The 26,410-nt window shown below is 41.4% G+C and overlaps 1 protein-coding gene across 2 annotated transcripts in view; it reads right to left on the reverse strand.

The window, feature by feature from the left end:
• DENND5B (DENN domain containing 5B) overlaps positions 1–26,410 on the reverse strand; it is a 132,504-nt gene that overhangs the window by 41,580 nt on the left and 64,514 nt on the right. For both annotated transcript variants that reach the window (XM_063134956.1, XM_063134955.1), the window contains 6 exons: positions 22,912–23,021; positions 18,715–19,381; positions 13,739–13,926; positions 7,634–8,170; positions 5,270–5,501; positions 2,136–2,286 (listed from right to left, as the gene is read on the reverse strand). In XM_063134956.1, the coding sequence (XP_062991026.1) occupies positions 2,136–2,286; positions 5,270–5,501; positions 7,634–8,170; positions 13,739–13,926; positions 18,715–19,381; positions 22,912–23,021 (1,885 nt within the window). The remainder of the gene's footprint in view (positions 1–2,135; positions 2,287–5,269; positions 5,502–7,633; positions 8,171–13,738; positions 13,927–18,714; positions 19,382–22,911; positions 23,022–26,410) is intronic.

Consider the following 26,410-nt stretch of genomic DNA (forward strand, 5'->3'; position numbering starts at 1 on the left):
GGTGAGAAGAACAGCAACAAAATGTCAGCTATGCTAATTTCACAGAAGAAAATACCATGGTCTGTAATTCTCTAATTCAGCCTTCCCCAGCTTGGTACCCACCAGATGTGTCGGACAACAACTCCCATGGTGCCCCAGCCAGCCATACTGGTAGGGGGATGCTGGGAATTGTAGTCCAACACATCTAGAGTGCTCCAATTTGGGGACGGCTGCTCTAATATACATGCTCACAAGCCTCACATCTCTAAAAGTAACGCAGATGGGCATATTACAAACTAGACCGAAGAAGAAAGGAAAGAATGGAGAGAAGGCAGCAGGTCATGTCCATGTTCCAAGTTACTTTTTGCTGGCTCAGAGAAGCAAAGCGTTGGAAGGGGCCACAAAGCTCACCTAGTCCACCCCCTGCCAAGGCAGGAAATCCGCTGCTACAGCATTCCTGATAGAAGGCCAACCAACCCTTCATTTAAAAATCTCTAATAATGAGAGCCCACTGCCTTCCAAGCCAGTGGGTTCCCTGGTCAAACAACTCATACAGTTAGGAAGTTCTTTCTAAAGTTTCTTCTATCCTCTGGCGTAATAAAATATAGATTTGCTCTATAGTCTATGGGATAACCCTTCAGATGTTTGAAGATGATGATTTCAGGGCCCCTTCATCATCTCTTCTCCAGGCTAAAGCTACCCAGCTGCTTTATCCTTTTTTCATAGGACTCTGGGCCCCTCATCTCTGTCGACTTCCCGTACATCAGGGGTGGGTAACACGTGGCACATGGGCTGCGTACATCCCCCTTGGTCTTTTTTGCGCTCCCCTTTTGTCCTACCTCCATATGACGAGGGGGGGGCTTTTTAAAGGAAAATTGGTGTTTTCCTGCTGAATCTTGAAGGTGCAGCAGCAGCAAACGGGCTACTTTAAAGCAAAATAGCCCCTTCTTGCTGCTGGTGCAATGGCAAAATATGAAGTCAAACTTTTGGCATTACAGCTACAGGGGCAAATAGGGGCAGGGGTGCAGCCCTCAGTGTGGTCCAGGAGGGCCAATGCCAGCCTCCGACCCTTTGAAAGTTACCCACGTCTGCTATACGTGTCACCATATACTGGTTCGGATCTTTGTTTAGGTTAATCTAATAGGACAGATAAAAAGGAGGTAACTATTTCCACTGGTTTTAGACATGCAATTTCTTTATGCCTGGAGATCCACCAGAAGATCCCGGTTTACCTTCTGCTTGCCCCACAGCTAGCAGGTTTGTGTTTGATGAGATGAATGGTGGGGAAAAGATAGGTCCATATAGAAGAGGTGTTAGGTGTGTGTACATCTGACTGTTGACTTATACATTATTTTGGAGAAGCTGCTGTCTTGCTACTGCTGATTTAATTCAAATTAAATTTTAATTTGAGCCTGTCAGCCTGTTTGTAACTCCTTTTTTAAGTAGTAGAAGAGGAACCCTTATGAACTGCACTGTTCTTTCATAAACTCTCCAGTTCATTTTGCAGATTGCTCTACCAACCTCTGATACATGCAATCCATTATGTTCCTTTGTAAGTAATTACAAAGAATTACAGGATGATCAGTGGAGATTAGTGTATTAGAGAGGGAGCTTATTTAATCACTTTGATTTTGCAGCATATGTGTCTGATTTACTCCAAGTTAACTAGCACTTGAAAATCAATTGATGGAACCAAATGAAGATGTTTGCTCCTGCTTGATTAGAATTACTTTTGTCATCAGGAAGGGAAAAGCTGAAAACCCAGGTTGGACACCCCCCCCCCCCCAAAGTTAACATTTTGGGCTTTGGTTAAATCTTGATAGTTTAGCTACACAAAGTTTTAAATTAACAAGATTTAAACACAATGTCCAGAAGTTAATGAGAATTGTCAGCAGCGAGAGTGGGATACTGCTGTAATATACACCCCAAATATATTAGGGCACAGGCTGCATGAGCTGAAACTTTTGGATATTCTTCAGGGCAGACCCACATAAGTTGCATTAAACTAAGTGAAGGCACAAGATGTCAGCAACCTATTTTTCCAGTGACCAAAGTATGGTAACTGGACTGTTTTCCACCACTGAGAAAACAGTCCAGTTACCATACAAACAAGTGATGCAGCTATTCTACACATTATTGCAGTTTTGAAAGCTTACTTGTTATTGGTAGGCCCAGTTGCTAATACATCCGACTGAAGCTTGGGGAAGAAACCTTGTTCATATTTGCCTTGACCTATCTTCATATCCAGCAAGTGCGGATGGATTGCAGTGTGATCTATCTTCGTTAGGCGCTGTTCGATGGCCTGAGCTGAAAAGGGTAATCAAACGCACACAAAACATCGGTCACGTAAACCAAGAAATCTCTCTACCACCACCAGGCTCTACTTCTGGAAACTGTTGACTTGGAGAATTCTTGGGTCACTGTACACAAGTGAGGCAAAAAGAATGTCCATTAGTGAGTGGGATTTTGCTCTATATTGATTACACTTCAGGAAAGGCTTGTAAGTCAAAACAAAAAAGCAGGATCCTTCTCTGTTCCTGTCAAAGCATTGGAAACATTTATTTATTTATTTGTTGCATTTATATCCTGCCTTTTTTCCTCCAAGGAACCCAAGGTGGTGTACATACTCTTCCTCTCCATTTGTATCCACACAACAACAACCCTGTGAGGTAGGTTGGGCTGAGTGTCTGTGAATGTCCCAAAGTCACCCAGTGGATTTCCATTTTTTTAAAAAAAATATTTATTTATTTATTACATTTATGTACCACCCCACAGCAGAAGCTCTCTGGGCGGTTTACAAAAGTGAAAAAGCCATTTCCATGGCTGAGTGGGAACTAGAACCCAGATCTTCCAACTCCCAGTCCAACACTTTAGCCACTACACCACACTGGCTCTACACTAACTTCCATGCTATGCGCTATATGTGCACCATTTGTACGCAGGACTACACAGAGATCATGAAAAACCATCCATATTGGCATGTTTCAACCCAAAGGCTGGTGAAGGAGAACCATCCTATTGTCATGTCCAAATCCAAATGGTGATGATGCCTCTTGTGCAAGAGTCATTGGCTGAGCTGCTGTGATATCATAGAATCAGCTACTGAAGGATTTCAGCTTTCAACAGAAGATTGTTCACACTTAGTCTACCACTGAAAGGTCAGTATGGCTGAGGAGGGAAATTTTCACTTCTTTCCTATCTGGCCAATGATGGGAAAGTTGAGTAGGGAAGGACCTTAGCTCAGAAGTAGAGCACATGCTTTGAATGCAAAAGGTCTCAGGTTCAAACACCAGCATCTTCAGGCAGGGCTAGAAAGGAATCCTGCCTGAAACCCTGGAGAGCTATTGCTGCCAGTCAGTGTTGACAATACTGGACTAGATGGACCAGTGGTCTGACTCGAAGCTGCTTCTTAAATGCAGATTGAAATAGCAGGATATCCGGATTCAAACCTGCCCACTGCACCCCGTTATTCCTTGGTACACAACTGTAGCATAATACAAGAGGTGAAGGAATGCAGGATTCCATGCTGGTGTGCACCCAAGAGAAGTTAGTTAAGCAAATAGTTGTGGGATTAAGCAAATAGATTTGGAATTAAGAGAACAAAATGAAACTTGATACAACAATCAACTTGTTGCCTTTCAAAACAGAAGAAATGCGGTTGGGAGCCACAATATCAACCAGAACTAGCCTCTGAAGTGAAAGCAGATATGAAAATTGAAATAGATTTGTCTAGCTCCTTCCTATCTCTCCTCTCTCCTCTCACACTATTGCCCCGCTCGTGCTCTTCGCTCCTCTGATGCCATGTTTCTCGCCTGCCCAAGGGTCTCTACTTCCCTTGCTCGGCTTCGTCCATTTTCTTCTGCTGCCCCTTATGCCTGGAACGCTCTTCCAGAACATTTGAGAACTACAAGTTCAACCGCAGCTTTTAAAGCTCAGCTAAAAACTTTTCTTTTTCCTAAAGCTTTTAAAACTTGATTTTGTTCTGACTTTATACTGTTAGTTTTACCCTACCCAGTGCCTGTTTACCCTACCCTGTGCCTGTTTGCATTCTCTTCCCCTCCTTATTGTTTTATTATGATTTTATTAGAATGTAAGCCTATGCGGCAGGGTCTTGTTATTTACTGTTTTACTCTGTACAGCACCATGTACATTGATGGTGCTATATAAATAAATAAATAATAAAAAAATAAATAATAAATTTGGAGACAAATTATTTTTGTTCACAAATTCCCATGTTGCCTTTCTAAAGAACAAGCAAAGGATGGAGAAAGCCTAGGGGTGCCAGTGGACATGGTTTCATTCAGACAGGGTAGCCCAATGCGTACAACTCTGACAACTATGTAAGTTTGCTTGAAGGCTTTGCTGTATCAAACTAAGGGATATTTCAAGTTGTGAAAAGCCAGGTCTGGTCACTAGTAATAAAACAATGGAGCTGTTCACACCTCATTTGTAGGTTATTAGCATGACATCCAAACCCAGACACTTTGGGTTATTTATGGGTTAAGCAACCTAGAGTAAATCCATGTTTGTTCTTAGGTTAACTTTGCATAAAATGTGTGTGTGCCAATTTATATGTATAGATGCAGATTTATAAAGCCTATAACATAAATAGAAACACATCTCACCCTAGTGGGGAAGACTGACCAGGTGACCTCTATACCTATTCAGTCTGTTCAGGAGCTAACGGTTAATGGACAACTTCAAGGCCCCTGTTCTCCCCTTCTTATAATTCTTTATTTTTAAACTTTGCATCCCCACAATTCCTGGGTTAATTAGCCCAGGATTTGCCACCAAATGCTGCCATTATATGTGTATCAGGTAAATGTCACGCTTTGTGCTATGGCCATCTGAAGTTCAGTTGGTGTCTACGTGAAGCAGGGCTTTGTCAGAGGTGGCAGCTGTTCTGAGGAATATTCCAGGGAAGGTCACAAAGCTGGTTCCCTTTTATCCTTTGAAACTAGTTCAGATCTTATTTCAGAAGGCTTTGAGTTAAGCTAGCCAATTAGACTTTTAATGCTGATTCTAAATTGGTTTTGTGAACTCTCAAATTAACACAATCTATATTAATGGTTTACATTTCTTAGATTGATTTGAATTTCTCTTTTATGTTTTATTATATTGAACTAATATAGTTGTGGGTTGTTGTCATGGACTCAAAGGCAGGGTACAGAGGAAATAAATTTCAATACACCTTAATTCAGAGTAAAAGCCAGTTTTCAAGTAGCCGCAAGACTTATTTTTTTATTCTTCCTCTGTTTTTAACATTGGAAATGGGTAGAACTGTCCATACCTGCTTCTTTCAAAGTGTTGCATTTCTGATACGTAGATGTTCTTAATGCAGGAGCCCTGACATTATACAGCCTTATCTTCTCAATTCGGGAGTCAAAGACTCGCAGAAATGGATCCTTTTCTTCCCACTGGGACATAATTTTATTGTCGATGAACGTTGCAAACATTTGGGTTTCAATGAAGTGCGAGAGGAATGGAAGGTAAGGCTCAGGCTGGTCAGAGAGAAATGAAGCCTGGAGTATGAGGAACCAAAACAAGTAGTTACGTTGTGCGGTAGACCTATGTCCTAATTTCATTAATTGGCGAATTTTGTCATGGGCATATTTTCAGCAGCTGTATGCAAGGTCCAACAGCAAATGTTGACTTTAATAAAGGAAGAACAATGGATATTGGACCTACCACTCTCTCCATCACTTCCCCCACATCCAGGTAGACACACACACATTATTTCCCTCCATTTCAGTATGTTGGGATTTATATAGGATAATTTTTTTGTTGCTTATATATTTATTAAAACATTTTTATATTGCCCCCTCACCATTTTCGGCATTGTGGCACTTTACAATAACACATAAAAACAGTTACCATTAAAAAGCCGTCAATCCACATTTGAATTCAAACCATCACTTCCTGAAACTCTTGTGTAAATAAAAAAGTCTTACAGAGATGTTTAAAACTGTGTACAGTGGGAGCCGGTCTAACTTCCATTGGCAAATTGTTCCATAGCTGGGGGCCAGCAACTGAAAAAGCCCTGGCCCTTGCACATTCTAATTTATAGCGGGAACCATCAGAGCGCCCTGCTCCTGTAAACGAGTCTGCTAGCATTGGGACACTGGGGTGAGGCAGGCACTTATATCTGTGTGCACTGAGATTCCATTACCTTTCTCACTGATACTGCCCAGTCCAGCTGGGGACAGTTGAGTAACGGGCCGATCAGTGAGAAATTCATCTTTTCCCAGCACCAGTAAGTCGGGGAGTGGGCATGCTAATTAAATGGGGAGGACTGCGCACAAGGATAGTCATCCCATGTAAATTCCGCTCCCCACAGGCCACTGCATAGCTGTTTGGCAGAGCATGATTCTGATGGGGGAGGACACACAGGGATGCCCCCCTCCAAATGCCATCCTTCCACATGTGCCCTATTTCCTACTTTTCACTCTTTAACACAGGGACCGGTCACCACAGCTGGTTGGTGGACATCCCTTTTCAGGGCAGATACCCAGGAACCCAAACACCTCAAGTAAGAAAAGGATAGCTTTTACCTGATCACAGGACTACTCCAGAAATATATTTTCTGAAGAGAGGAATTATACCTTTTGCTAATAATGCCGGCATTTCCACCACAGAAATTAATACATTTTCCAAAGAAGCTATCAGGAAGAGCAACAGAATCCCAAATCTACTTTTCAAACACGAGGAAAATCTATGATGTCAAATTTGTTTTAGATTACTTTGACTGAGGAGCTTATGGAACATTGTTTCATCAATTGCCTCCTGGAGCTCAACTTGTAATGGAAATATTTTCTGGTAAGCATTTTTTCATTTACCGACAAGAACTAGACAAAACCAAAATACATCTAAATGAAACTATCCCCATTTACCCTTGCTGAGCAATTTTTTTGGCACCAAAATCCAGATGGAGGTTGTATTCTTGGGATGGGGGAATTGTACACATAAAACTGTCTCATACCAAGTCAAGCTAGTCCAGTACTCTCTACTATTGGGGTCTCTAACATAATGTCTATGGGCACCAGTGAGCCCACAGATACTTCTCTGTCAGGCTCCCTGCCCCTCCTGATTTTTATTTTATTTCTTAAGACTTTTTAATTATTATTTTTAACCGGGAGGCTGCCATACTGCAAAGAGAAGGGTTGTCCATCAACACCATCTTTATTTTTGTCCAAAAGAGTGGTTTTATGCTTTGGAGCAGAGACCCACCTCTGTCTTGTACTTAATTAAGTGAATTTTCTTTTAGTCTTGCCAGTTTGCCCTCTGGGAAGTGAGTGTTTCCTGACCAGCCATGCCCACGGTGGAAGCCATTTTATAAATGGGCAAGCCCAACTCCCCCTAGCTACCATTTTATGAGAACACCCACGACACTCTCTCAAAATTCCAAATGCCCTCATTGACCCCAAAAGTTTCAGGACTCCTGCTCTTTACCACCAGATAGCATCGCTCCAAATAAAAATGTAAGGCAAAGAGCATTGCCAGCCTTGCTACTTGGGAACCTTTTTACTAGCAATGCCCAGGACTGAACATGGCTCCTCATGCATGCAAAGCATGTGTGGTCTATCACCGAGCTACAAGCCTGCAAAAGACAACGCGATTACGTTCGCTTAGAAGGTAAAGATTTGGCTGCCTTTACTTTGTCAAAATTTTGCATCTGTTCCCTGTTTGTCAGCCACGATTCCCTGTCTTGTGCTGCCTGAATGACGAAAGCCTCGTAATCGGAAAACATCTGTGTGAAGCGGTTGGCGAACACCTCCCTCAGCTGCACGTTTAGCTTGTAGTCTTTCAGCTCCCCATCTTCACATTGGAGTTTAACGTCTCTTTCCTTCTCTGCCAGAGGAGCGGTGATGCTCATTTTATCCACTGCAACCCCAGTCCTCTTGGCCAAAGCATGGAGGCGGGCGATCGTTTCGTTGCCTTTAAGAAGCTCGTACATGTTGATGGTGTTGCTGGGGATGTTTCCATTCTTCTTGTCGTTGGCCAAGTCATTAAGGACAAGGTTCTTCAACTTAGTGGTACTCTCACTACAATGGAGGGCACCTTCCAGTGGAATTCCAAACTGAAGGAGAACTTCAGAGATTTCCTGGATGAAATCCAACTTGTTGGGAAACTGAGGAAGCTCCTCCGGCAACTCAATAAAGTGGTTATCAATATCGACAAAGCAGAGGTTGGCCTGGGGAAAATAAATAAATAAACCAAATATATATAAGAGGAAATTCACATCTTGTGCCCCTAGCTGGCCCTGTGCAGAAACAATGATCAGAATCTTTGGACCTAAGAGCCTAAGTTCAAATCCCTCACTTGGCCGGTGAAATTAACAGTGATTCTTTCTGTTGTGCCTCAGTTTGGGATAGAGCAGGAAGGAGGAACAGCTGAGCCTGGGAGTGTTTGGGGAGTGGCCCTTCACAGGAACAGGCAGATGCTTCCCAAACACTCCCAGGCTTAGCTGTTCCTCCTTCGTTCTCTATTCCAAACTGAGGCATGACACTTTTAGGCATGTCGCTGTTTGAGCCTAAACCAACTTGGCAGGCCTGCTTTAAGGCACTTTTGACAAAATAGTAATATGCAAAGTTTTGCTTGCCATCAAAATGCAAATATTCACCCACCTACATGCCACTGGAAACAAACTACTTGGGAATACTTTTCAGGGTTCATTTGACAGCCACAGAAAACACAGCAGTAACACAATGTGTGATCAGATTGCAAATCTGCATTTGCTTTCACAACAGTTATCCAATATCCTGGAAAGAGAGATGACATTACAGAGTAGCTTATAACCATTCTAATAGTTTGATAATCTTTGGATTTTTACTAGTCAAGTGATGGGAAAGGTCCAAAGGTAACATGGCATTAGCACTATCGATGTTGTGCGGGCGTAAACCAATGCTTGCAAAGTGTAAATAGCACTTGCTAGAGGGGAGCATTCCCTAAGAAGCCCATTATGCATTGACATTGCACTACCATGGGTTCATGCTAGCACATCAATAGCGCTAGTATCACGACACTATTGTAGCCTTCCCTATGATTACTGCTGGGGGGTGGGGTCCCCTTTGTCATGGTATGTTATTATTTGGGTTTTGGATTTTATTATTATATTTTGTTCTGTGCGCCACCCTATGGTATAGAGTGGTTGAAAGTGCGAGATATACATTTACTAATTAAATAAAATATTCTAAGCCCTCAAATGCAAGTGAGGCTGAGAGGAGTTTGACCTTAAATATAAGGAGTAAATGCTAAAACGGACAAAATATTCATGATAATTTTGAATAGGTGGGCATTTGATTACTGGAAAATCCATAGGAGGGGCTTAAAATGTTTTTAAAACCCTTTCAGCTGACTGAGGCATAAGTGAGACAATAAACAATGTAAGCCCAAATCATTTAGGTGCCACAGGCACTTCATCCCAATAAATTAATCCAAATACCCCTCTCCCACCACAGTAAGAATAAAATAAACAACAAACCATTTGTTACCCTCTAGTAGAGAGCCTAATTTTTGCCGCCTGAAGCAGCTGCCTGACAATAAAGCTGGCTCTAGCTGTGACATTTAAAACATACACAGTGATTTCTCTGCTCAAGTGGAATATTCTATTTGAAAGTAGTAAGCGAAAAGTAAAAACTTCTATATAAACCAGTGAAGCCTCAGCAATAAAGTGGTGCCTTGAAAAAAGATTAAATTCCACCCCCTACTCAACTCCATGTATCTGGAATTCACCGCTCATGAATTTGCTGTGCTGAATGAATTGAATGCTGAGACCAGTTTATTTCCCTGAGGGAACAGAGGCCTCCGATGTTCCAAGCATGACAAAATAGCATAACTGGAGACCTAGATATTCACAAGGGCAACGGCAACTCAGTCTTGTTAGTCTTTGAACTGATGTTTAATTGGTACCGGTGGCTTCGTCATTCCCTCCAGGGCACACTGAAGAAGTCCACTTCCAATGTGCTTCTAACAGGAAGAAAAAGTCTGTAATCTGAACTAAATCCCCAAATTACATTAATTAGTTCGCTCGCATGTTTAGAAATATATATATATTTAAACAGGACATTAAGCAGGGAAGGACTGCAAATGCAGCATCCCAAGGTTACTTTTGATATGCTATACACAGAATGCAATTCCCACCACGGGAAGGAAGACATTGCTCAAAAGCAATCTGCACTTACAACAGTTAAATAGTACTGTGATTCTTTTTATGCTTTTGGCTCAAAGAGACTGTCCTCTTATCGACCAATATTTCATTTCAAAGGATTTTAAAATATCAGGCTCTACATAACCATTTAAAAATGTGAAATGAGATTTGGAACCAGAAAGTCCTCAGGGATCCCCTCTTCCAAAAACACCCAATAATAATGCTGATGATCACCCTTAAGAATTGACGATGGCTGCTGGTTAGAATTTTATCTCAAGTGCACAAATGGTTTATATTTAGCCGCAAGAGCTTGGAACTTGGCCTGAACAATAAAAGCGTCACAGAAGTGAACGATCATTTACTAGCTCTCACAGGCTAAAAGACTCAGTGGCTTTACCGTCTGTAGAAAGCCCCATTTCAAAACACTTGCCATTGAATTCGGTCTCCAACCCCCTCTCCTTCTCTGTCAGTTGCAGAGTCGTTTCTGAGTTGATGCAAGAGCTAATTGCAAGCTTGTAGAAATTAGAGACCATTTACAACCAAAAGACAGAATTTAGTTGTACATGATATCCTCTCAACAATACTTACCAGTGCTAACAACTGCATTTATCTAATCCGGTTGGCCATGACCATCAATTCAAAAAATGTTGTTCCTAAAACCTGGTTTGCAGTGTGGAAACAGGAGGCGTGAGACTAATGACAGAGTGCAAGAAATGTGGATTATGCATAGGATCTCACTGAAAGCCATGGTTGGGTGATAGCTTCAATGCCAAAATGCAACACTTTTCATGACATTGTGTTTTTCATAACGTTACAGTATTTCATCACAGAGTAAAAGTCAATGATTTTATATAACCATGTGAAAAAAATTCACTGTCACTTTATTCTATCACTAATTCAAGGGCTAGATTTAAAGTATGATTTGTAACATAGAATGTTACGGGGTGTGGTAGATTAATACTGGAAATAAGTGAAGGGGGTCTTTTTAAAAAAGGCCACATGAGATTTGGGAGAAGCAGAGTTGGTATCAAATTTTCACAGGAGATCTCTGTTTCCATAGAGAAACTAAACCAGTTGCTTTTGTCTGCCTGGTGTAAAAACGACATCAGATTCCTGGGTTGTGGAATGCACAATATTGAACTGATCTCTTTTTAGAGACCCCAGTCCTGGCAACATATCATGTTTAGATTGTCAGTTCTGTGAACACTGTGAAATTTAAGACCTCATCAGCATAATTAAATGTCACCATATAAATAATAATTGTGTGTGTGTATACACACACACAGAGAGAGGCATGCTGGATCAGACCAAGGGTCCATCTAGTCCAGCATTCTGTTCACACAATGGCCAACCACCTGTTGACCAGGAACCCATAAGCAGGACACAAGTGCAACAGCACCCTCCCACCCATGTTCCCCAGCAACTGGAATACATTAATTCCTCCTCCCTCGCAATCCTCTTTCCTTTTGTGCTATGTCTTTTTGATTGTAAGCCTGTGGATAGGGACTTCCTTGTTTTTCACTTTTGTAAATCACTCTCGGAGCCTTTTTTTGGCTGAAAGGCGGGATAAAAATTCTGCTCTTATACTAAATGTAGACAATAGCAAAGGAAGGCAATAGCAATATTTTGTGGGTGGGATAATAGCCGTGTAGATGTTTCCAGAACAACAATTCCAGGTGTATAGCAGTAACAAATTCAAGGAAGGTATCTATGGTTGTATTTGGATATCATACTAAACTATGGTCTAGTGAGATGAGAATGATCCTAGCCTCTCCCTAGGCTCATGCGCTCCTCCCTCTCGCTCCCATGTGGAGAGGAGGGAGAGTGTGGAAGCTGTTGCTTCTGCTTTTGATTATCCTCAGCTTGTGGTGTCATCCAAACCTGGATCTATTTAATCTTAACTATGGTTAGTTTAAACAAGCCAGCTTCATAACTTATAGAAGGATGACAAGAGGAATTCTGGCTTGGCTAATTGAGAAATAACACACTCCTGGTCAAAGTCCCTTTTTGCCATTCTAAGGTCAAAGTCAGAAATCTTATGGTGAATTTACTGAAGGAAAGGTCAACACTGGGAATATATTTATGCAAGTTGTTGTATGCATATTTTTTATTATTACATTTATATCCTGACTTTCCTCCAAGGAGTTCAAGGCTGCCACCTCTCATTTTATTCTCGCAACCACCCTGTGAGGTAGGTTAGGCTGATGGAAGTTGACTGTCCTGAGTTCACCCAGTGCGTTTCATAGATTTGAACCCGAGTCTCTCCAGTGCTAGTGAGACACTCTAACATCTATACCATTCTGTCACATGGGTGAAAACCATGTGACACTATGGCATATATTATATAATATTCTGAATAGCCTTTTTCTCCGAGGATTTTTGCTTGTGTTTCATGTGTTCTGGCACATCAGAACACATCAGTTCTGGTCTGATGTGTTTCTGTGGATGCTTTTTTGTGCGCATCGTATTCAGCAACCTGATTCCACTTACTGTATGCACAACACTGATTATGCCACGTTAGCCACTTTGAGCATATTTATAAAGTGGGATAAAGAAAGAAAATCATTTTTGGGCTTTCCTCATTAGACCGATATGTGTGAATATTTCTGTTCTGAAAACGATAAACCCCAGAATTCAATGGAGGTGGGCAGGTCTGGCGTCAAAGGCAGGCAGGGCCGGGCACTTGTCAAGGTCCCACACCCCAGCAGGGACCCACTGACAGGAGTTCCCTGGGATTGCTCCTCCTCTTCACCCTTGCAACCTGCTTGTTCACCTTTCTTTTGCTCTGGTCCAGCCAACTTTGGTGGTGAGAAAAAGGAGCAGTGGAAGCCACTGCCTGCATTCTCATTGGGACTCTACCTGTCAAGCAAGCAAGTGGTAGCAATAATGAGAAAGAGGACAATGAGGAAGAGCAGCTCTTGACAATGATGGTGAGAAGGCGCAGGGGCACTGAGGGTGTCTTGCCCATGGGCCCTCCGAACCAGAAGCTGACGTTGGGGAGGGAGAGAAAAGTTCTAGAGGAGGCATCTAACTCATATGCTCTATCTATTTTTTCCTCCTCGCCACCACAGATAGAAACAAATGACTGCACCAGGGCGGTTCTTTCTGGCAGAGTCAGAGAGATCCTACATTCAAACAAATGCAAGATCTCCCCGTTCAGTTGTTCATTTCTACCTGATGCAACGACAACAGGGGAGAAGGGAGGAGGATGTACATGGAAATTCTAAGCAAATTCTCAGTATCCCTTCCGATATTGTGGTGTGGCTGAGGGAAGGCCAGGAACGAAAATATCAACTGAACAAATCCTAGTTGTTACTATTTGCTGTCCAAGACTATTGCGCATAAATGCTGATGCTGTGTTCTGCAATTAGATATTCTCCCCAATAACAAAACAAAATCCTCACTCTGTTGTTCCTGTCTAGAGATAATTTATATTTAAACACAGAACCCAATGGCTTTGTCTGTTCCAAAGGCACAGAAAAGCCACACACAATTTAATTGCAATTTAATGTTTAGTTTACAGCAACTTAAAACAAATGAAAATTCTTAAGTCAGGGAGCCATAATTCTGCACTGCAAACCGTGTTAAGGATCAGCTACATGAAATATTCACCTCTTGGGGAAGTTCTAGTTTAGAACGGTCTGTTCCTTCCTTGGACTGCAGACCCATCAAGTAAGGTACAGGAGCATCAAGAAAATGCAGGAGAGAGGCCGGGAGGATTGGGACGTACACGTGTTGCCACTGAAACGGGAACAGCAGCGTGGTGATCCCCTCCGCAACAGTCATCAGGCGCTGATAATCTAAACAAAGTCAAAGACAGAGTGACATTTAAAAAAACCTATTGCTTTTGAAAAACCAGGAACAATTTAGCATCATACAGATGGCAACTGCAGAGTAAGTCGTAAACCCACAGGACACACTTTATAGAGCATTTCATCGCCATGATTTAATGTGCGCTGCCTGTTCAAAATGGATTAAAATATTAAGTCCAGAACTATCGCGCAAAGATAGCTATGAAATTTTAACTAGACGCATCCAGCTATGATACAAAATTAAAGAAGTGAATTTAAGATAAACACCAGGAATGCTCAGAGAACAGCAAAGCAGAATTATGTACGTTGCTTTGTAGAATTGCCAGAGGAACGGCATATGCAGATGGGATGAGAAAGGAATTAACAGAGAGGAAGAAGTGCTGTCATGTCCTTTTTCACTCATAATTGCTCATTAGGTTGAATTTTCAGCTCATGCTTTAGTAAATTCCAGATTCTAAGGCAGCCTGCAAATTCACCTTAAGACAGAATGAGAGTTAGCTACACAAACGTAAAATACGCCCTAGGACTTATTTTTAGCATGTTTCCATGCAAGTGCTCCCGTCAAGTTCACAAATAACCTGTCAGCAGTTTATTCCTGTGTATTCTATTTGTTTCTAACCAGAAAGGCATGTTTGTACAATAACGAATATAAATATTTCACTCTTCTGATGCTGCCCAATGCTGTTCCAAAGATGGCAATTTCAGCTTGGTCATCAATTCATTTCTTCAAAATTAGGAAAGGCAAATAATTCCAGAATGGTTTAAGTTTAAACATATATTTCATGGGACTGAAAATGGTAATATGGAGTTACATGTAAATAAAAGGAAGTTCCCAGTCTTAACAATTATTCATTTTTCTGGAGTCCGAAACTCATTTCTCTGGAATCTGAAAGACTGTATCCTCCCTTATGAGCCTGCCTGTGCCCTGAGATCTTCAGGAGAGGCCCTTCTCTTGGTCCCGCCACCATCACTGATACGCCCGGTAGAAATGCAGGAGAGGGCCTTCTTGGTGGCTGCTCCATGGCTCTGGAACTCCCTTCACAGGGAGGCTAGACTGGCGGCAGGCCTTTGGGAATAGTCTGGACCTTAGTTAATGCGCTGGATTTTTTAATTTGTCATTTGCTTTTTAATCTTTTAAATGTTTTAATACTATATATGGTTTAATTGTATTTTTTAACTTTTATATACTTCTATTTATATGTTTAAATTACATATGTTTTAATTTTGTAAAGCTATCTTGAGTATTGGGGAAAAGGTGGGATGTAATAATAATAATAATAATAATAATAATAATAATGATAATAATAATAATAATAATAGCTCTTTTATCCCTTGTTGGTTAATTCATAATGGATCCCCACAGTTGAGACTTATGCACATCTATGCATAATATACACATAGCACTGTAAGCCAGACTAACAAGGACAAGTCATATGACTTTCCCAACAGCAAATCAGGTGTTTGCCTCTGGTTCAAAGATATCTTGGAATACTTAGCAAAAGTATTTCACAGGAGTGCCGTATAGAAGGAGAAGCAACCTCTCAAGTATTCCTGTCCCAAAGCACAGAGGACCTTAAAGGCAGTTTCAGCAGGTGATTTTAAAAGGAAGCTATCTTAGAATGGCCCCTGAAGTATTAGCCTGGGAGGGAAAAACAGGTCAAATCCATTCGAAATGCACACATCACACCTTTTTATTCTGAATACCACTAGCTGTGCTTCCCATTACCTCTCTGCTGGAGGAGCGTTAATGAGAAAAATAAAAACTGCTGCCTCTCAAGTAAATCATCTTTTTTATGCCTTATCTGCATCGGAGAACGTTGCCAAGCCTTCAGCATACCCGGGGTATGTGTGTGTGATCAACATGAATGCAGGAATTTAAAAATTGCATGGAAGGGAAAGGTGGGGGCACTAGAGGTCCAAATTCTCCCTTATTACAGACACAATGCCTTCCCAAGGAGGGTCAAAGCTGGAGGAAAACACACACTTTTAGCAAGGGGATAGTGAAGGAGCAATTTGATTATCTCAACGTCTGAGACACATGAGCATTAATAATGTAACCACAGTCTTAATTTTCTCCTTTGCCAATGGACAGGCCTGCAATTTGTTCTCTCTCTCTCTCTCCTCTCTTTCTCACTCACACAGAGATCTAATTTCACAGTTTAAAAATAGCCTTAAGGAAGTAGCTGGTTTTTCTAGAAATCCACATCCACAATAGATCACCATTCAAGGCAGTAGATTTGCACTCAAGCTCCCTATGACCTAGGACTGACAGACCGCCACGATACGCAGAATTCCAGACAATATCCTAAATGCACATCACCAATACGTAAGCTTTTTAAAAATGACTTAAAAGCCATCACATGCCATATTAAGGAAGACACAAACCACAGCAGGTGACTAAAAACGTGCCCCCAATAAGCATGAACAGGAGAATGGGGCGCTATTATTGTGTCCAGGCACCATTTGTTTGCAGGGCGTGCAGACCAAGGCAAAACCCAGCACCTGTCCAATTTCCAGAAAACAGGTGTGGGAGGAATCCAGTTGTTTGGTTCCACAGCATCCCTCCTCTTCTTAGCAGGCTGTAGGTGTCTGGGGACACCAGGAACTTCACCCTCTGTTTGTCTCCACGGGATAACTTGTGGTGGAAATCTTCTGGGCTCCTGTGCCCTACCTACGTCTATTGTCTAGGGGCCAAAAGTAAATGAAAATATGCCCTGATCTCTCTGAGGTGGTCAAAATACCGGAAAGATTTAATTCATCTATCTGGACCAACATGGTTATCATTTCAGCACCAGGCAGACTACGACGACGACGACGACGACAACGACTACTACTTCTTCTTCTTCTTCTTCTTCTTCTTCTTCTTCATCATCATCATCATTATTATTATACTTTATTTATGTATTATCTTGTTTTTATAAAACTGCCTTGGAAGTTCTGCTGAAGGGATATGGATATATATATATATATATATATATATATATATATATAGGAAGGCAGGTAAAAATGCTCACGAACTGAAAAAGACTTCAACTGCAAGACCAGGAAGAACCAGATTCTTGCTTAAATTGCTTGCAGGCACACATCCAAAACCGATTTCTTAGTTTCTGCAGAGCCAACAATTTAATTCACCCTGTCTCCGATACCAATCTTGTGCCAGTAGCATTGTGTTACTGATCCTCAGGAAGTTGTATTAACAGCCTCAGAACAGGATTATTTTGCAATTGTTGGAACACTACTTCCTGCTGTCACCGCCACCCAAAATTCATTACAATCTTCTTAGGCATTTGGAAAACCTATATATTTAAAGCAGTTTTAAACCTTCTAGGGGCAGCACAGAAATTCACATATAGAAGCCAGTTTAGACGCTGAGGTAATTGCTTTCAAAAGAGCAGAAGACTTTAGGAAGCTATTTAAAATGTGTCAGAAAGAATACTGGAGGGTAATGTCTTGAGCACAGCAGTTAAAAGGGTTATTGCCCAAAATATAAATAAAACTTCCCCTCAGAATCTGCTCTGTTCCTGAAGGTTATAATTTTCTGGGGAGACAGACATTGCCTTCTGTACTGATGGCCTATCTTTAAGTTGAGCTTTAGACTAAATTTGTAACAGAATACAGATCATCCTGCCTGTTACAAAAGGATTTGTCTGGTGACTTTCGATTGGTTCTTTGGGGTGAGGAGGAACACTTGCTTTTGTTAGTTTTATCACAATTAAAACGTAATTACAGACAAGGAGGAATACTCTTGGAAGTATTATCATTATAGTCTTGGGGATACTGTTATTCGTATTTATAAATCACTTTTAGGGCAAAAGGGGCTTCACCTATGGCAAACAGAGCAAGTTCTCTCTGTGTTACCTGCCTGCCCCTCTGCCATTACCTTCACTGTCTCCCTCTCTATTCAATATTGTAGCATTTTGGAGACAAGCAGTATTAGGTTGTCAATTATATTATGGAAAGATCAAGGTATGAATAAAGGAACAGGGCAACTAAAATGTTCAAGGGACCAGAGCATCTCCCCTATGAAGGAAAGTTGGGATTGTTTAGCTTGGAAAAAAAGGAGGCTAAGAGCAGACATGATAGAAGTGTACAAAACTATGTATGGTGTGGAGAATGTGGATAGGGAGACATTTTTCTAACTCTCTCAAAATACTAGAACCCAGGGTCATCTCCAGAAGCTGAATGGTGGGAGATTCAGGACAGATAAAAGGAAATACTTCTTCACACAGCGCAAAGTTAAGCTATAGAATTTGCTACCATGGCCACCAATTTGGATGGCTTTAAAAGGGAATTAGATAAATACAGGGAGGAGAAGGCTATCAATGGCTACTAGTCCTGATGGCTATGTGCTACCTCCAACCAATGTACACCATTTATTGGGGAACATGGGTGAGAGGGTGTTGTTACACTTGTGTCCTGCTTCTGAATTCCTGGTCAACAGCTAATTGGCCATTGTGTGAACAGAGTGCTGGACTAGGTGGACCCTTGGTCTGACCCAGCATGGCTCTTCTTATGTTCTAAACCACTTTGACTACTAGCTATGACTAGAAATAAATATGAGCAATTAAAACAAGACAATATCTTTTTAAAAAACCCTACAATAATCCCAGCCTGAGACTTCAGAACACCTTTCTTTCTCTTTTTATGGGCTTTCAACCCATAAACCCTTTTTATTCTCTTTTAACCAACACCATCCCATTATTATTATTTGTGGAAGTATCAATATTTTGGCAAGACAAGTCAACAACCTGATTAGATTAGAAGAAGTCTGCTTACCTTGAGAATAAAGAAGGATCTGCATTTCTAGGAGAACACATGTAAAAACCTGAATGAGGTTCTCCAGGCCCAGCAGTTCGAAGGCTTCACGGAGAGCATAGTCAGACAGAGGGAGTTCATTAGGACCAGGTCTCTGGCAAACTATAGGTTCATACACCCCATACAATTTCAGTGACCTCCCTGGGGGTGGAAGGGGCACTTCGTAAAGAATGTTATGGATGTAGCTCTCCAAGGGTAAAGGCGGGGGTTGCTGAGAAGTGACGGCCTTGTAAAGCTGGATGAGGAACTTCTTGCAGGCTTGCATGAAAGGCAGGGGAGCAATGAGGCAAATACACTTCGAGACATAGAGCGTATCCCTGTTGATGTCATACGAGTTGTAGCGCTGCATCTTGGCCAGCGATGTGGAGTCGCCATCATCAAGGCTGCTGGCCAGGGAGTCCATGCTGCACGAGGACGAGGCACAGACACTACTGCACTGCTCTGCGTTGTGCATTTGATAAAGCGTTTGCATGGCCGTACAAATTTGCTTGCTTGTGACCTCCTCATAAAACGTGAGGACAAACCCGTACGTACGGGAACCATCTTCCCGGGTAATAATGAACGAGTGGAACTGGGGGTCTCTGTTATCAGTTTGAGTCCTGAAAGACAGCCCTTTGGGCATACATAACTGTGGGAAGAAGAGGGAGGGAAAATACACACACACACACACATCAGCAGACAATCCAATTCACCTAGAACATTCTTATGCACGACCCAAAACAATGTCTTAAGAGCACACAACTGTATAGTTTCCTATTTGATTCAAGAGATTTGCACAGGAGATGCCCCTAGGCAGACTGTGTTTATTGTGATTATTAACAAGAAACAAGGAAACGGGAGGAAGCAGCCATCTTGTTAAACCACTTAATTAAAATCTGCACTCTTAAAAATTAGATTCCCAGCCTCAATCTGAAAAGGACATTGCCTTAATTTGCATTTTTACAAAGCTAACAGAATGACTTTGCACGATTATACGGCAATGGCTTTTTGCCACTGTTCATAAATTCATTTACAGCCTCGTGCATTAGCTGTGACTACCTCAATAAAGAAGCTAACAAAATAAAGCAAAACTATTTTCTTAGCAAGGAGTGGGGATCACATAATTTTAAAAAATTGGGCAGAACGTATCAGTAAAGAGCTATGTTTCAACAACCTAAAGCTGAACGCTACAGCTTTAAGAATGCTAAAAACAAAAGCCCTATCATGGTTCCACATACCTCTTTGCAGCAACTATATACAAATAAACATATGTTCTTATTAAATTTGGTAGTGGAAGCATAGCTGTTTTCAGCAACCAACATAGTAAAAACCACTAATCTACATACACATCTCTTGGAAGTGATGTCCTAGAATGTTGACAAGGTATTTTATGTTCTGAATTAATATATCTAGCTATTTATTTTTAAAAAGGTGGGAAAAGAAGGCTGCAAAAATGGTGCTCAAGTTCAGATCTGTCATTTGTGATGTACCCATCATGCAACTGAAAAGTTTATATTGAAACAGATTATCGGGAACTGTGGAAAACCTGATTTTTCCGCAGTCCTGGGACCATTCCGAGGAGTACGGGCCGTGTGGCCACTGCTCCCGGGTCGTCCCTTCCTCCCCATGAATAGCGCAGCTCTTAAAATGGGCATGAAGCTGCACTGGGGCAGTCCGTGCCCATCAGGGGTGGTGGGGTGGTGGAGCAGGTTCGTTGTGTGTTTTGTAACTTACTTTCTTGGTGGAGCCGCGACTTCCCTCCTTACTTCCGGGACGTCACACGGCTGTCAAGACACTGGGGGGAGGATCCTGGAAGCAGGTAAGTCTGCGATCCTCTCCCATCTATTATTATTATTATTATTATTATTATTATTATTATTATTATATTTGTATCCCGCCTTTTGCCCAATACTGGGCCTCTACACCCTATGGTGTAGACATGCCCTAAGTCTTACTGCCTGGTACACAGCTTTTAGAATGGGAGGGGGGGACTGCACAAAAGCGAGGAAGTCAGTTGGAAAGTAACCAGCCAGGGCCCTCTTCACCTGCGAGAATGCCTGAACAGGCAGAGGAGTTAGAAGTACGAGATCCCAGGTTAAGATGTCAGGCTAAGTGAGAGGAGCAACATCAACTCATGACATGTTCCAAAATGCTGACCATCCAGGGAAGGTCCCCTCTAGAAAGACCCACTTTACGAGAGGGGCTTAACCAGCCACTCAGGCTGTTGAAGAGAGCGCTGGCACCAGTTTTTGTTGCAACTGACTTAGGTAATTAACCAAAGGGAGTTGCTTGTAGCCTAAGTGTTATCATATTATTCAAAGCTGTCTAGAGACCTCACAGCTGCTTGTGGGTTCCGAATGGAACCTGAGGCACTGTTGATCTGACTGGAGTTTGCATAATAAATCCAATCTGATCGATCACAAAGAGAGACCCCGGGCTGGGCACTTGACACTGATCTCCCCTAGGCTCTGCCCCCCAGGAGAGCAAAGAAAAAGCAAGGAAATTTTTTGCATCTTATATGTGAGCTGTTGTAGGGTAGGAATAACACACATCTGATTGTTCAACAGCTTCAACTCCACCTGAAAATATACTGGAAGTAGGGAGTGGATCAGGGGATGGGGAGAGAATTAAGTCATTTTTCAGGGTAACACTTGTCCACCGTCATCCTCTAATAGCACTGACCATGCACATAGGCCTTAAAATCCACAAGAGTGTTCTGCCAAATCTTTAAATGTAAGATAGAAAGGACGTGGGGGGGGGGGGAAAGTGCCAGTACTACTGATGAACAGGAGAAGCATGAGAGACCCACATCTCCCCGTGTAAGTCACTGTGACATTCCCCGAGACTGAACAGTAGAATGGAAGAACCAGCAGTTTTAATACTTGTGACATCCTGTGTAGTTCAGTAAGAAGAACTGAAGAGCTGCAGTTTCTGAAAAAAGAATTTCTCTTCTCTCTCCTTCTTCCATGAACCGTATTTTTCAGAAGCCATCTGCAGTTCATTTAGCATCTAGCAACAACAGAATGCTCCCATGGATTAACCTTCAAAAAAGCTTGTGCATTTTCCTGCAAGGAAGATCACCTATTGCTATTTATAAAAATAGCAGACCAAAATACAAGGCGATGACAAAACTAATATAGAAGAAAAAAAGAGCAACAAAGGCCAGCATCTGCCTCTTGGTTATTGTTAGGAGGAAAATATTCCCTTAAGTGAGGCTTTTATTCCCATCTTACCTCCCCCGTTCCTTAAAATGACACCATTTTGCAATGAACAAGATTTGGGGAACAGGAGAAGAAATAAGGGCTTCATGGGCATATACAGTTCAAGTTATGGGTTTCAGCAATTCCTTAACTGCATCATTTTATATGTTGCGTAGAACTATATTGCAATGCACTAAGGCTGTTGTTGTTTTTAATGATGAAGCCTCTGACAGTGATTGGCTGAACTGTCCTGATGTCATGGAGAAGCAGAGTTTTGTGAAGGCTTTCTGGCTGCTGTCGGTTGAGCTGCTCTTAGAGCCAGGTCAAGCTGCAGTGTCTTGGGAAGAAAAAGTAGAAATAGGCGCCTGGGAAAGGGCAAGGTGAGAGCTTTGGCAAGCCAGCAGGCCAAGAAAACAAGGGAAGACTAGGAAATGAGGGCTGGAGCTGGGAGTGATCAAGAGGAGAAAATATAGGGCAGAGAGGAGGCTTATATATGGCCAAGATGTATGTTCTTTTTAAAAGAACCCTTCATAAAGTTTTTTAAATCAAGTAGAAAACTCATTCAGTGTAACAACCTTTAACTATTAAAAGTTATTCTACATTTTTCTGAAAATCTACAAGCCAATAAAGCAATTGATGGCAGCATAATCCAAACCTTTTCTGCTAAAAAATTACGTTACAATCCTATGCATGCATGGTGTGTATGTGTGTAGGAACAGTCTGCAAGTTGATATACAACAACCTTCCCCAATCAGGTGCCCTCCATGTGAGTTCAACTGCAACTCCCAACACCCCCAGCCAGCCATGGGCCATGCTAGCTAGGGAGCGCTGATAAATGACCTTTACACAAAATCCCAAAACAGCATTGCTCAAGGAGATGGGCGGGAAGGAAGACCGAAGCATGCAAGTGAAAGAGGCCTTCCTGCTAAGGGATCAAGGAAGAAATAACGTCTTCTGAAGAGGAGTCATCGCTACATACCATGTTGACTGCATCTTGATCAAAGGGGTTCCACTCTATGTTCTGGGGATAGTGAGCCAAGACCTTTGACTTGAATGTTCTTCTTATGGGGCTCTGGTCAAAATTTTCTCCTGCAACAAATTAAGAAGCAACAATAGTCACCCTGATAAATTATTATTTTTTAAAATGTATATCATCCGGGCTATTGAACATTTGATTGAATGGAAGTGAATGCAGAGGGAGAGCACACCACTGTTTTTACTTAGCCAGCTTCTCTTTTCGGAAAAGGGGAGAAAGGTTAAAGGACTTATGGAGGTGCACAATATTCCCCCAACCCCATTCCTTCATTCACAGATATGTCCCTGTGGTGCTGGCACAATAGAAACTGTTGAACATGTTCTTTTGTATTGTAATATGTATCAGGAGTGCAGAAAGAAGCTAATTTCCCCATTATTAACAGCCTTTTGTGGAAGTAACTCCACAAGTTTGGTATTAATTTGTTTAAGGGATGTGTCCTTTCGTATCACCGAAAGGGTTGCTAAGCTTTTATGACCTCAGTGCAAATTAGTGGAAAATGTTGTTATTCTCCTGAGAGAAGGGATTCTACAAAGTTGTATTTGCTATTATATTACATTTTAATTCTTTTTTACATGCTTTAGGTTAACATTGCTGGTCTGCAAATGTAATAAATGAATGAGATACTAAACACAGTACTGAAAAACAAACAATTTTAAAAGCTAAATCATCAATAGCTCATCTAGAAAGGCAACAATCCAGGGTTTGATCTACACTACTGTTTTATAGCGGTATTGAAGTGCAATGATAACTGTTGGGACACATTCCAAATTCCATATACCGCTTTCATGGTAGTATATATCCAGCTTTTTATTCCACATAATCCCAAATACTGCAACAAATGCCATTGTGTGTCACTTTACCATGATGGTATTGTAATGATTTGACACAAGGTGTAGATCTTGTCCAGGTTGGCGAGTTATACTATTGCTCAAGTTGGTGTATAAGAACCTATAGCTAAAGGTATAGTAAACTAAACTATAGGTTAAAGGTACCTAGACCTTTAACTTATAGTTTAGATAGGTAGCAGTCTAATATCAGTCCTAGTAGCAAATCAATAAAAGGAAAAAGGGATCCATTAAGGCTTCCATGATATTCTATGCCTGTTGCAAACAAATTGTGAGAAATGGGTTTCTGGGGCTCAATTCTCCATGAACAAGAAGCGGTGCTCACATCTGACTGCTTGAGAAACAGCTAGTGCAAAAAGGTCCTCTTCGTGGCTCAACAAGGCAGTCCTAAAAGCTGAATATGATAGGGAGCTGTTCGCACTTTCTCCAGAAGTTTGTTTGAGTCGCTATAATAGGGGTCTCCCCAATCTTTTGGGACCTGTGGGCACTTTTTGGAAATTTCAGAAACTGCTGTGGGCACCACTCACAAAATGGCTGCTGTGGAGGATGTGGCTGGTCAAAAGGGACCTGGCTAGTCAAAAGTTAACTAAAGAGGGGTGGAAGGAGAAAATTGTGAGACTAGAGGCTGGGAGGGAGGGGGAAATAGCAAGCCAAAGGAGTGGAGGGGAGAGAAAGAGCAAGCGTACAGGATAGGAAAGGAGAGAAAGAAGACTGCCCTAGCAGTGACAAAGGCCTGAAAATTAAGACTATACAGCTTAGAACTTGGATACTAGAGGGGATCACATTTTACCACAGGAGCCTGCTAGGGCGTTGAGGTTTTCAGAGGAAGTCCTTCTGTGGTTGGACCTGTCTTTTGAAATGAGGTGTGTGGTGACCTGGAGAGGGCTTTTTTTCACTTGTGGAATATTCTCTCTATGGAAGCTTGCTGATAGAGGCAAAGTCCTGTCTATTTCTAAGCCTTTAAAACATGACTGAATAGTCCAATTCAGATGATAACTCCAGACTTCATATATGACTGTTTAGGAAGCTGGGATCAATTCTCTCTAACCCTCACCCCCCATCTCAGCGGAGTGTCAACCATATCCAGCCATATCCAGATTGTAGCCTTGACATAACATCATGTGCTCAAATTCATGTTTTGGGTTGGGGGTTTGTGATTTCTTTTGCTTTATGAGCCTTTGTGAACTATGCTTAAGCTCATTCCAGAAACCAAGAAAAGGCTACAGATGACATTAAAGAAAAAAGTTAAAACCTAATTTGTCAGAATTCTAGTGAGCCTTGTAACCACACAAAACCAGGTTGGAGGTACATGCGGACTGTGTTCATGGCAGACTATCCATAGAAATGAAAATGCAGCTAAAGGCACAATCCTATGCATGTTTAGACAGAAAAAAGTCCCAGCATTGTAGGACATTTTATCTTATGATGCACTAATAAAAAGAACAAATGAAACTAAACCCAGTTTCAGTATCTCCAAATTTGAAATTGCTTTAGGAACTAGGCATGAAATAATGGTGAGGTTTGACAAAACATCAGAATTAAAAAGCCCATTGTAGGCAGAGGCAAGAAAGAGACAAACACAGTAAGACGGAGGAATTATCTTAATATGGATTTTTAAAAAATAAATAAATAGAGTTCTCTTTGGAATGGCAGCAAATATTTAATCTGAGGGAGAACTGCTATAAATTAACAACACTCTTAGAGTTGCACTCTAAGCCTAATAGATAAATAGACCGATGGGAACTGTAGAACATGTAATAATCAAAGAGAGGATTTCATCCATTTGTTGTTCTACAGCAACAGGCCTAGAAATTACTGGAGAACAAGCTTCTAGATCAGGCTGGGCAATTTGCAGATCAAAACATCTGGAGGGCCACAACTCCTATCAGGCCTAGCCAGCATGACCAAGGGTAAGGGCTGGTGAGAGTTGTAGGCCAAAACATCTGGAAGGTTACAAGTTCCCCACTCCGATCTAGATGAATGGTGTAAAGAAACCAGTTAATTGGTTTGCAAAGAATTAGGCACTACTGACTTAGCATAATAAAAATAATAATGGGTGCAATGCCAGTAAGATGTATTATATGAATGTTGTGATATTCTGCTTATATGAAAATAAAGCTGAGGGAAAAAAATACAACTAAGTAGACTCTTAGGAAAAAAAATTGTGAATATATGCATTACTTACCTTCATAATACCTATGTTTATTAGGTAAAATAAGTTAGGCAAATATAAAAGCAGGAGCTTTCCTCTAACAAAAATTAGAAAGATTTAGTTTCAGGGAATCTAATGCAAGGCTCCCTAATGCAATCACCACTGATGATTGTGACAAAGATGAAGTACACTAGAGACAAGTCCACAGTGATGCTTTCCCCAAAAAATTATTATAAAGGCTGACATTTAATTATGAAGCTGATAGACATGCAAAGTGAAGGAGAAGAGGAGAGGAGAAAGCGTTTAGTTTGTTAAAACCATCCTGACAAGATATGTAAAACTGCATGACTTACTGCAAGCTTTCAATGTTATGAATTCTCTTATTACAGTATTTCCCCCAAATAAATCACATCCAGTATGGACAAGATCTAATTTAGCAATATTC

Source organism: Elgaria multicarinata, chromosome 9 (genome assembly GCF_023053635.1).
Source record: "Elgaria multicarinata webbii isolate HBS135686 ecotype San Diego chromosome 9, rElgMul1.1.pri, whole genome shotgun sequence".
Classification (NCBI taxonomy): Eukaryota; Metazoa; Chordata; class Lepidosauria; order Squamata; family Anguidae; genus Elgaria; species Elgaria multicarinata.